General features: G+C 32.2%; 1 protein-coding gene across 1 annotated transcript; it reads left to right on the top strand.

Annotated features, from left to right (window-relative positions):
- The first annotated feature begins 6223 nt into the window (after nt 1-6223).
- On the top strand, nt 6224-10609 carry LOC139876248 (isocitrate dehydrogenase [NAD] catalytic subunit 5, mitochondrial-like). Its single transcript, XM_071863543.1, has 7 exons — nt 6224-6549; nt 7800-8120; nt 8439-8600; nt 8685-8759; nt 9229-9338; nt 9442-9514; nt 10177-10609. Exons 1-7 carry the CDS (start codon nt 6376-6378, stop codon nt 10366-10368), a joined length of 1107 nt encoding a protein of 368 aa, XP_071719644.1. The 5' UTR covers nt 6224-6375; the 3' UTR covers nt 10369-10609.
- Nucleotides 10610-13193: the final 2584 nt, after the last annotated feature.

Below are 13193 nucleotides of genomic sequence, written 5' to 3' on the forward strand. Positions count from 1 at the left end.
TCTGATAAAATTGAGTATCCAGAAAGTTTGTAGGAGCCATTTAAAACTTGTTTCATTTAACAATCGTGATCTAAAACTATCTAAATTTTGAGATTTGATTTGAAGTTCATAGACTTATAAACCGTGATATTCAATATCAGGAATTTGAATAACTTTTTAAAAAGTAGAATTGCAGTTGTGTTTGAAACCTTCTTATCAAACTATCTGTAAAGTTCCATTGTCCAATTCGTTCTATCGAGTGTCAATTTTCGAGTCAAAGATTTGGTTTTAAAAAGTCAACTTATGTTCTTCATTCAAATTCGACTTTTCTGTTTTGAATTGAATTAAATTGATGATTCCTATAGTTTTTAGTAGGGATTTTAAATATATTTCATGTACAAAGTTTTCGTTAAAAAGGTCTTAAATTCGAAAATCAATTTAGGAGTTCATCACCTTCGTTATTTCCTGTTACAGCTCATATATATACATATTTTTTTTCCCTTTCTGCTTGTTAATTTAATCCAATCATATTCAGATAGTTTTCGTTTCAACTCTTAGTCCTAATTCAAACTTCGAGCTTTTTATTTTGTTTATGGGATGTCTTCTGATCGATTTTTTTTTTGAAGATGAAGAACACAGAAAAAGGTTTAAAAACATTTAAGTTATAAATAAAACAGAAACATAAGCAGCAGCGTGTTGGTTTATATAGATGTCGGGTTAACGAGAGGTCTTGGGTTCGAGCCCGGGCTGGGGCGTGTATATTTTTTTTAAAGCTTGAAACACTAAGGTAGTTTTTTTTTTATTAAATTCATTATTATTATTATTATTATTATTGTTAATATTATTATTGTTATTATGATTATTATTATTATTATTAATGTTAGTATTACTTATTGTTGTTATTATACAATTAAAATGAGTGCTATTAATAACAATTAGTTATTATTAAGTAATAATATTAGAGCATAATAAGTATTATTATTATTATTATTATTATTATTATTATTATTATTATTATTATTATTATTATTATTATTATTATTATTATTATTATTATTTTGGTTATTATTATTATCATTAGTATTATTGTTACTGATACATGAAAATGATTATTATTATTAGTATTATTATTATTACTATTACTATTATTATTACTATTATAGTTAAGTATTAGTAGGTAATATTATTATTGTAGTATTTATTATTATTATTATTATTATTATTGTGAAAATAATACAAATTATTATTATTTTCATAAATATTAGTATTACTATCACTTTATAAATGTTAGAACCATTTTTATTAATATAAGTATATTATTATTAGTAATATCATTATTTTTATCACTAATGAAATCATAACCATTAGCATCTTAATTAGTAATATTAAGTAGTATAACTATTATTATTTTTATTATTATTAATATTACTCTAGTATTACTATAACTAATATTTTGTAAACAAAAGATTAAGTAAATAAAAATATGTATAATAACCATAACTTAAATATATAAACACTCTACTTAAATATATATATATATATATATAATAAGGTATATAAGTTTTTTAATATAAAAATTATCACTAATAATAATATAATTATTGGTTCAATTACAATTATATGTTTTGATGAAAATACAAATGATATAGGTTCGTGAATCCAAGACCAACCCTGCATTGTTCAATATCGTCATATGTATTTTTACTACAAAATACATTAGGTGAGTTTCATTTGCCTTTTTACCCTTTATATTTTTAGGCTGAGAATACATGCGCAATTTTTATAAATGTTTTACGAAATAGACACAAGTAATCGAAACTACATTATATGGTTGAATGATCGAAGCCGAATATGCCCCTTTTTGCTTGGTAGCCTAAGAATTAGGGAACATCACTAATTTTGAGAATTAGTGCACGCCTAATTGACGCGAATCCTAAAGATAGATCTATTGGGCCTAACGAACCCCATCCAAAGTACCGGATGCTTTAGTACTTCGAATTCGTATTTATCATGTTCGAAGGATTTCCCGGGATGATATGGGATATTCTTATATGCATCTTGTTAATGTCAGTTACCAGGTGTTCACCATATGAATGATTATTTTTGTCTATATGCATGGGACATATATTTATGAGAAATGAAAATCTTGTGGTCTATTAAAATGATGAAAATGATTATTTATGTTAAACTAATGAACTCACCAACCTTTTGGTTGACACTTGAAAGCATGTTTATTCTCAGGTATGAAAGAAATCTTCCGCTGTGCATTTGCTCATTTTAGAGATATTACTTGGAGTCATTCATGACATATTTCAAAAGACGTTGCATTCGAGTCGTTGAGTTCTTCAAGATTATTATTAAGTCAATTATAGTTGGGACATATTATGAAATGGTATGTATGTCGTCAACTTTCAATGTAAAGAAAGTTTGTCTTTTAAAAACGAATGCAATGTTTGTAAAATGTATCATATAGAGGTCAAATACCTCGCGATGTAACCAAATGTAATGTATTCGTCCAGATAGATTAGGACGGGTCACGTCAGAAATAACATCCTTTAAAATGTCAATACGAATGTTGGTGAGCTATAGTTTAATTGTAATCAACAATGTAATGTAGGCCACGAGATTTCGTATTCAAAACAGTATGAAAAGTATATGCTTAACCGTGGGCACTTGGTAACTAACTTAACGTAAATATCACCCCCTAAAAGTACACTTGGTGAGTGCGTAAGTTTACGAAGTATTAAATACCCGTTAAATGCTAGCGCGACTAGCCCGAGTGGGGATGTCAAACCCTATGGATCCATATCTAAGATTCGCGTTCACCGGTTCATAAACCAATGACTAAACGTTACCGAGCTAAGGGGAAAATTTATGCCGTCATATCACCTACACATATATAAAGTTTAAGTACCCGTGCCTAGTAAGTAAAACATAAAAAGCGCATGTATTCTCAGTCCCAAAAATAGTAAGGTAAAAAGGGAGCTATAACTCACAGTGAAAATGCGGTAAAAGTCGGTACGAGGTAAGTAAGCAAGTAAGTCGGTCCGAAAGGTCCTCAACCTAAGTTAAAAGTTACTAAGTCAGTAAATCGTCCCAAAGGATTTAAAAGTACGTAAGTTAAGTCTTAAGTGTCATCATCATCATTATCGTACGTAAAAAGTAAAGTAAGTTTTCAATCAAGAATAGAGATCAAAACAAAGACTGATTCGTTCAGCTGCTACGACCTCTATACAAACTGAAATGACGCGCGGTCAATGGCCAAGGCTCCGTATGTGAGTCCTCTAACCGCTATCCAATTTTCAGAACCTAACTCGATGTCGTTTGACCGTGGCGATGGTTCAAGCGCAAGTAGGTCAGAATTTTCAGCACGTCGTTACAAAGACGTAGTGACTTTCGGGAGGCTATAAATCCTAAACCGTATATCGGATTTAGGCGAGTCTTAAACGAAAAGTCATCTAATCGAACCGAAATATCTGGAAATCAACTTTTCCAGAAGCCCAAGAGTCTGATCAGACCCTGAAAAACAGAAAACAAGTGCTCCGGTGGGTTTCTTGGTGTTTGATGCTCATCACGGTTCTCATCCTTGATGCGTATAAGCATCATGTGTACAACTCTTGATGTTCTATCATCACTTTAACCAAGGTTTAACCATCAATACACAAAGTCAAGACTAAGAAATAAAATACAACTCATGTGAGAGTTTGAGCAAGGTGATGAACCAAAGTTACATCAATTTCTTAGTTTCAATACAAGTACAATTTCTATTAAGCTATAAACTTTGAATCAAACTAAATAAGCAAGACCTTAAGTTATAGAACTTAGATCTTAGCTAAGTATGAAAGACCTTAGACTAAAAAGTCTAGATCTCATGTTCTTGGTGAAACCCTAAGTCATAACACTTAGACTTTCGACTTTTACACAACCATAAGTCATGAAACTTAGATTTTGTAAAGTAGAATGAACATAAGCTAATGAGCTTTTATTTAAACAAAGTAGAAGACCATAAGTTACACAACTTAGATCAAACACAAAAATAAAACCCTAAGCTAGAGAGCTTGGAATCCTAACAACACTTATGAGATCTCAAGCTAGTAAGCTTGTATCTTTTGTTTAATGAAAACACAAGTCACAAATCTAAAGTACAACCAATCAAATAAGATCATAAGTTAATAAACTTTAATCTTAACTAACTTTTTGTAGAAATCTCAAGCTAGTAAGCTTGTATTTCAAACTTTCTTGAAGATCCATAAAGTAAAAAAGTTGGATCTACAAGTTTCATGAAGATCATAAACATGAGTTTTGATCTTTTAACACAATTAAAGAGATCTTAAGTTAATCACTTAGATCTAACAAGATTATGAAGATTCAAAGCTAAAAAGCTTGAATCCTTCATGTTCTTGAAGACTTTTCAAAACAAAGTTTGAATCTTACAGGAGTTATGAAGATTCAAGTTACAAAACTTGAATCTTTGATTATGATGATGATGATTCACGAAAATGAAGAAGAAAAAGAAGAAAAGAAGATTAAGAACACTTACAAGTTCTTCAAGTTTTAGAGAGAAGTTCGAGAGAGACTTGAGAGAAAATGTGTGTGTGTTTGTGTTTGAATGAAATGAAATGAGAATGAAATGAGAGTTTAAAAAAAAGATAAAGTGGTGGTGGGGTGGTCCATGGCCGACGGTTTTGGGGAGGGAATGGGGGGACCATTTGGCCTCATGTGGTGGTGGCATGGTGTGGTCCATTGTGGTAGTACAAAGTAATGTTGGAATGTTGGGTGGCATGCAACAAAGTGTAAGCATTAGTACATAAGCATGCAAGTTACTTGTCTTAATACTTACATGAGCTAGTTATTAATTACATGGGCTAGTTAATCCACTAATTAGTCCACTAAGTTGAGTAGGTTGGGGCATGGAAGTCCATTAAGGTAACTAGTGAGCATTAGTAAACACTAAGCGTAATTAAATAAGCCATTAAGCCAAGTAATTGTCATAAAATAAATAACAATTAAGTTTACGTAGTCATAATATTCCAATTATGACAAAAGTTTAACGTGTACAAAGTACATAGCTCGTTTTAAACGATAAGTGACACTAACGGTCGTAAATGCAATCAAGGATCATGTTAAGTGATTAAGCACTTAATAACACGTTGTAGATATTAATGAAAGTAATTAACATAATCAATGATCCCAGAATATCATCTAAATCAGTACGCACAAATATGCAGTTTCGTGAAAGTAATACATATAATTATAAGTCGAAAAAGTCGGGTCGTTACACCTTTGACTTTCTTTCTTTTATTTTTTAAATTTCTTTTTAATCTAACATGTCTTGCAATATCCATATATGACTTCCTTTATTTTTCTTTAACCACTTCTTTTTCATTTTTTTAATATTTTGTTTAAAAACTTTTATTGCACTTCTTTTTTTTTTTTTCTCTTTTTCTTTATATTCTAATTTTCTATTCCCACATTTTACTATTAAATATCTAGAATATTCAATTTATATTAATTTTAACTATTTTAATTATTCATTTGAAATAAATTTTCTCTTTGATTTTTTAGAATTATTAAGGTTTAAGTATTTAATTTAATTTGCAAATTGTGTGTAACAAAAATCTCGCTAGTTATGTTATGTTAAATAGCTAGTGAAATGACCTGTGGAACCACGGGGTTTGTTTAAACGTAACACTTTAATAATATGTTTTAAGTATTAAGTGAACGTAAATGCTAAAGTCATTTAATTTAATGACCCGTGAAACCACATAGTCCGGCTAAGAAACTCGCCAGCAGAGCATTTCATCAAACACCTAAAATGCATATTAAACAATTCACATCCAATCATAAAAGATAATATCGGTTGTCATTTTATTTTAAAAGTGTAATTTAAAATATAAATTTAGAATTGGTTTTCATTCTGTTTACCTTTTATACCTTCTCGTACTCAATTCAAAATAATTCAAAATTATTTAATTTTAATAATTAGAATAATTATTAATAAAATTTAATAATAATAATTAATTAATAAAATTTAATTTTAATTCAAAATTATTTAGATTAATGACATGATCAATGTTTAGATTTTTTTTTTTTTTTTGATTTTTTTTATAAAAGAGAATAGTTCCATTTATGCCATTATCATTTTAGAATTTTAATATTTTAATAAAAACTATAAATAACGTTATTTAAAACAAAAACAAATATATTCCCAATAGTTGACCAAATAAATTGTACGATTGGACCTAATTGCAAACTTTCAATCACCCCTTTGCTTTTCCCCAATTTTACAGAATCATTATATTCTTCCACTTCATCATCATCCTCATTTTAATCTCTCAAATTTGCTGTAACCTAATACTAATTTTGCAGCCACCAATCAACCGCGTGCTTCAACCGATGGCTTTACAGATCGCAAAACGAATCCTGCGTAGCCGTACAACCAATGATATTTTCACAATTACTAGAAACCCTAGCGTCAATAGGAACTATTGCTCATCGTCTAATTTGATCCGCGCCACTCTGTTTCCCGGCGACGGTATCGGTCCTGAAATCGCCGAATCTGTTAAACAGGTCCGATTCTATTCTAATATCACAATTATAGTATAAATTATACGTGTACAGTTTTGTGATTGCTGATTTGTTGATGTTATAGGTTTAATTGTTGATGTTATTGTTATTATATGTATTTGTGTTTGTATTTGTATGCACTTGTATTATGCTCTAGGTCTGATATTTTTATCATTTTGTTGTGAAGTGTAGATAATTTAGTTACTGCTTTACTGTTAGATTCTTTGTTGTGCGTTGATAGTTGTAATTTGAAATGAATTGGCTAATGAAACAGTTAATAACTAAACCAACAAGGACCGGCTATTATTCAAATTACACCTAATGATCTAAATGAACTAGTAAGACATGGTGTGAAAGCTGGTCAAGGCTGTCGTAAGATCTTAAAGGCTTCATATTCGATAGAATGTAATTTGTATCAAGGATGAGAATCAGAGAATTTGTTAGATATGATGAGGTTATAGTTTGATGAAAGGATTATTTAATATACTTGTAAGTGGAAAGTACTTTGTGACAATGATCTCATTCTACGAGACCATGATGTATGAATTATATAGGAATTGAGCTTATGAGCCGTACCATGAAACTATGGGAATGGGTTATTAAACTCCGGCTAAGGTTTGAGAGCAAGTGTAAAGTTAGCTCGGGTTTCATAGAGATAGCTGCCTGCATTCTTGCATTGTTTTAAGTTGAAAGAAGAGCTCAATTCCTCGTAGCTCAATAATTAAAGCAGAGTTTTTTTCTTTTATAACGACACGCTACGTGACGGGGGTGTTGGCGAATTAAATGCAAGTTATCTACTCATATTTTTTGGAGATACTGATTCTATATATTTAAGTACTTGTTTTTGTCTCATACTCTCGTCAAATAATTTAGTTTAGGGGACATCAACATGAATGATTGTTTTACGCTTAGAAAACTTATGAAGGGAAATTAGTTTCATAAATGAATTAGTTTGTAGTGTACCTTGATTTTGAGATTACATATGGTGTATGGGATTCTAGGACAAATGATAAGATATAAATAAGTTACTTGAAGTTGTTGATAAATACTTTAGAGACCATCAAGAAATGGTCGTGGTGTTCGTATATTGTTTATTTACTTTTCTATAATTTTCTTTGAACGAAGAAGTTATCGGACAATAAAATTAGATAGTAATTAAAAGTACTGTTGGTGAATAGTGGGCCGGATTTTTGCTCAATTGTAATATTTATAATTGTTGCAGTCACATTTGTTTGGCCTTTTACATTTTACAGGTATTTACTGCGGCCGAGGTTCCAATTGAATGGGAAGAACATTATGTGGGGACAGAAGTTGATCCTAGAACCCAAAGTTTTGTTACATGGGAAAGTTTAGAGTCAGTAAGAAGAAACAAAGTGGGCTTAAAAGGCCCAATGGCTACACCAATTGGGAAAGGTCATCGTTCGCTGAACCTTACCCTGAGGAAAGAACTGAATTTGTATGCAAATGTTAGACCATGCTACAGTCTACCTGGTTACAAGACTCGTTATGATGATGTTAATCTTGTTACAATCCGTGAAAACACAGAAGGCGAGTATAGTGGTCTTGAACATCAGGTATGTTTGGTAGATTATACTAAGATTATAACAGCAAGGTTGCAAAATCCGCTACTCGTAGAGTACTCGGATGTTGACCAAGTTTGACTTTGTCTGATTTTGACCGTTTTTCTGATAATCTCAAAGTTTGGCCAAGTTTTCACCAAATATTGACCGATTTATCAAGCAATTTCAATTTTTGACTGAGTTTGACCGAGTACTCGCCTAGTTGCAAAAAGCGAGTACTTGCTGAGTAAATCCGAGTTCTGCAACACTTGACCGCATGCTAGTTCTTTAAAATTTTCATGTTATGCAAATCTGATGGTATTTTGACATTAGGTGGTGCGTGGAGTTGTTGAAAGTCTTAAAATCATCACGCGTCAGGCGAGTTTGAGGGTGGCTGAATACGCGTTTTATTATGCCAAGGCACATGGTAGGAAGAGAGTATCTTCCGTACACAAGGCTAACATTATGCAGAAATCTGATGGTCTATTTTTGAAGGTGTTTCTACAAAAACAGCCTAAATATATGTACAGCACATTTTATGTTGCCGTATTCTGATATGTTATTCTCTCTTTCTTATAGTGTTGTCGTGAAGTTGCTGAGAAGTACCCTGAGATTACATATGAGGAAGTTGTCATTGATAATTGCTGTATGATGGTAGGAAATTTTTTTCTCCGTATTTATATCCCTTTCATGTCTTATTTGCATCTCTTTTAAAACTGATAAGGTTTTTGAGTTCGTATATTTATTACAATTCTTCTGGCTTTAATAGCATCTTTAGATGTGACAATATGGGCGTGTCACGTGTCGATTGGGTATGGGGTGAAAGTGGGAAGTTGTTATGTACAGGCTGAGTTTGGTTGCTTCCACAACATTTCATTTTCCTTTTTATATTCTTTCTTAATAATATAGTATTATAAATATTAGATAATTAATTTACCAGTTTTGTCCAAGCTAATATTTTTAATGTACATGTTTGACCCGTTAGGGATGGAATGTAATCTGATTCGACCCGATTATAAGCAAATTGGGCAAACCCCAATTATAAGCAAATTGGTCTAAAATGATGAGATATAACTTGAAAGACTAGAAAAAAGGACTCATGAATTTTACTTTCAATGTACAGCTAGTGAAGAATCCAACACTATTTGATGTTTTAGTAATGCCCAACCTTTACGGTGACATCGTAAGTGATCTTTGTGCTGGTCTAATTGGAGGATTGGGTTTAACACCAAGGTATACGACTTTTATTTGTTTACTTTTTAATCCTTTGCTTGTATTTCTATTGTCCATGTATTATATCTAGTCAAGTTGCTTATGTCACTTGACATCATCTCAGTTTAAACATCGGAGAGGGTGGTATTGCTCTTGCTGAGGCTGTTCATGGTTCAGCTCCTGATATTGCTGGAAAGGTTCGCATTAAACACATTTTCATCATTAAAGTTTTTTTATTTTTATTCTATTAAAAAAATAGGGAGAATATCACATTTCCTTCTCATGAACACGTAAATTACATATTTCCCCAAATATGCATTAAAATCATTTTACATTATGCATTGAAAACTTGTATTACGAGGAAATATGTAATTTATCCTATATTTGCTCTGGATATCTCTGTAACCCTATTTCTCGTAATGTGTTTGGGTCAGGGCGAGTTGGGTAACAGGTCAGGTCTGGTGTGTTCTGGTCTGGTCTGGTGTGTTCTGGTCTGTTCTGTTTGACATAAAACACATTACGTCTTAGCTTTTGATTTTTTTTTTGTCTATGTTTAGTGTTTAAGGTTTGGGAGATTGGCGTCATAAAAACTGTAATATTACAATAATAGTCAAAGTTATTTTACAACACGATTTTAAGAGATTGGCGATATTTGACATGTCTGGCCTGTATCTTGTTACAGCTATTAGTCTCAGTTTTATCCATTTGACCAGTTAAAGATATAACTTAACCTGAGGTTACCTGTTCATACAAATTCAAGTTACATTCATACTGTTTTTTGTTTGTTTATGTATATGAAGATTTTGTTCTTTTACTTGCTATTTCGGCCTAATCATCACTGAATTGTTAATCTATGTAGAATTTGGCGAACCCAACTGCTTTGTTACTAAGTGCTGTGTCAATGCTTCATCATTTGGATCTGAATGACAAAGCCGATAAGATCCAGGAAGCTGTCTTAAGCACAATTGCAGAAGGCAAATATCGAACTGGCGATCTTGGTGGGTCTTCAACAACCACCGAATTCACAAAAGCCATTATCGACCATCTTTAAGTGCAGTTGCATATAAAATTTGATTTTCTTTATTTCTTACACAACACTAATTTTCGATTCTTGTAATATCTGGAGTTGTGGGGAAAGGAAATTAGACCCACAGCAAGATTCTTTTTTGTAATTTGAGCAAGACCATGAAAATACTGCTCAAAGGAGAGTTTTGTGCAGGTGGCATGCTTCTATTGGTTGGTATTACTTTGTAATTTATTAATAAATTTATCACTTTGAGTTTGAGATTTTCCTCATTTTTTCATCCAACTGCTTTAAAATACACTTGATGATGCATTAACTTGATGATGCATTAGTTTACATGTGGAATTAGTTTGTATTTTGTTTGAGTCTGGTATTACTAATTACTATTACTAATGATTCTAAGACAATCTCTAACCATAGCGTGTTACCTCCGAAGTGCCACCAACACGTGTGTGTTGGTGGGTTAAGAATGCGGCGTGCTCGTTTCCAACACGGTGCAGTTTACCAGCGTGCCACATGAATTGTTCGACTGTTATTGGCCAATTCCAATACAACGGCTATTTTGGTGTTGACTGTAAACATAAATAAATAAATTAAATTAAATTAATTAAACACTCCTCTATATTTACACTTCAAACATATACACTTTTTCAGCACTCAAACACTTCATCTCATATTCATTTTCAAACACTTTATCTCACAAAATTATTAACAATGTCAAACCCGAACGAGTGTTCGGTGTTTAACAACATTTTAACCGGCAGCGGCGAGCCGACAACACTCGGTTTGTCATCTTCAAACCAATCCCGACATGGACTTGGTTTTACCAATTATACAACTAGCTCGTTCAATATGAATACGAACCCATAAGAAGTTGAACAACAAATTCATCAACTACAACAATTTCAAAAATTACAAGAAATTCAAAGAGAACTCGGGTTATCCCCACATCCACGTTTTCAATCACAAACACAACAACAAACTGAATCACAACCCGAAGTAGAACCCGAACCCGAACAAGGCGGTGGTGCGAGGAGAAGAAGAAGTCACCAACGTAAAGACAAACAAAAGGCACGTGAACCGTGTCAAAAAAGAGTTTGGACATCGGCCGAAGAAGTTTGGTTGGCGAAATGTTGGCTTGATGCGTCCGAGAATCCGATTGTCGGAAACTCTCAAAAATATGCATCATTGTGGGGTACCGTTATGAGCAAATTCAACAATAACGAAGAAAGATGGTATCGAAATGAAGATGCGTTATCGGGAAAATGGCGTTATGTGGACAGAGGGTGCAAAGCTTTTCAAGGCTATTATGAGGCCGAAAAACGCAATCCAGGGCGTAGTGGAAAAACTGAAAAATGCTTTTATGAGGCTGAGGTAAAAGCGTATTGTAATACTGAGTTGAAAACTTGGGCGTTTAAAGATGCATAGGAGTTTTTTAAAGACAAACCGAAGTGACTTGCACTTGCTGCGGTTGGTGGAACTGTATATGGTAAAGGTGTGCGCCACAAAATGGACTTCGTCCATGGAGATCGCAAACACAAGGAGCCCTAGGAAAAGAAACGTTGCTTGAAGATGACGAAGACCTCGCTCGCAGAGTACGTCGACTTAATTCAATTGTCGGATGAGGACGACGACGAGTAGTTTTAATATTTATTTTTATTATATTTTTAAAATTTTAGGACGTTTTATAAATTAAAGTAAGTTAGGTTTTTTTAAAAATTTTAGGACTTATGTAATCGTATTATTTTAATTTTCGTGTGTTTTATTAAATTTATTTGTTTTTTATAATTTACAAAATAATAATATAAGTAATTAAACAACATAAATTAAAATCAAGAAAAATGAAAAAAAAAAATGTTGAAAGCACTCCACCCCTATCCAGCAACACGCCACTCAGCACGCCGCCCAATATCTAGCACTTTATCAGCACGTCCGTCAAGCAATCCACCCCACCCAGCAACACGTCCGAGAGGGTTAAAGGTTGTCTATTTTTGGTAAGTCAAACCACACTATGCTACAATTTCATTGGCTAATTCATAGGTGTACACTGTAGAAACCAAACACCTTATTTGACCCGACCCAGTTAAGCTCTTTTTTTTTCCTTTTTTTCTTTTTTTATGACAAGATAGGGTTTAAATGTGAAAATTCAAATACAAAAAAAATAAATAAATAATAACTTTATATTTATGATCAAGAATTTCCTAAATGTAGCTCTAAGAGATCCTTTACAAATAAAGACATGAGATAGCGCAGCGTAATACATCTTTTTTTTTTCTTTTTTTCTTTTTTTATGACAAGATAGGGTTTAAATGTGAAAATTCAAATACAAAAAAAATAAATAAATAATAACTTTATATTTATGATCAAGAATTTCCTAAATATAGCTCTAAGAGATCCTTTACAAATAAAGACATGAGATAGCGCAACGTAATACATCGTTCAAACTCCGTAGCGAAGCGCGGGCCACCTAACTAATTAATGATATTTTTAGTTGGTTTGGTTTCGGGAAAGCTCGGTTATAGATATAAGATAGTTATAGCTTGATTATTTGTTTTTTGTAGGTTCGCGCCTCTTCGGGTTTAGTTTGTATCTTCTTCTTGTTTACGTTTTCTTTTTGAAAGCGTATAATGAGTATTCGTTTTTTTGCCAAAAAAAAAAAAAAAAAAAAGGTAGGAATTAGTTTGTCCATCAATTTAGATATTCTCAAAATTTCTTTTGTTTTCTACCATTTATCGATTTGTGTGTACCATTCTTGACACAATGCAAATTTTCTCATCTTCTCAATATCGTTCCAACTTGATCGGATATTCGGATGGCACCGAAGGGACAAATTACGCTTTGTTTTGTGAATA

Source organism: Rutidosis leptorrhynchoides, chromosome 11 (assembly GCF_046630445.1).
Source record: "Rutidosis leptorrhynchoides isolate AG116_Rl617_1_P2 chromosome 11, CSIRO_AGI_Rlap_v1, whole genome shotgun sequence".
NCBI lineage: Eukaryota > Viridiplantae > Streptophyta > Magnoliopsida > Asterales > Asteraceae > Rutidosis > Rutidosis leptorrhynchoides.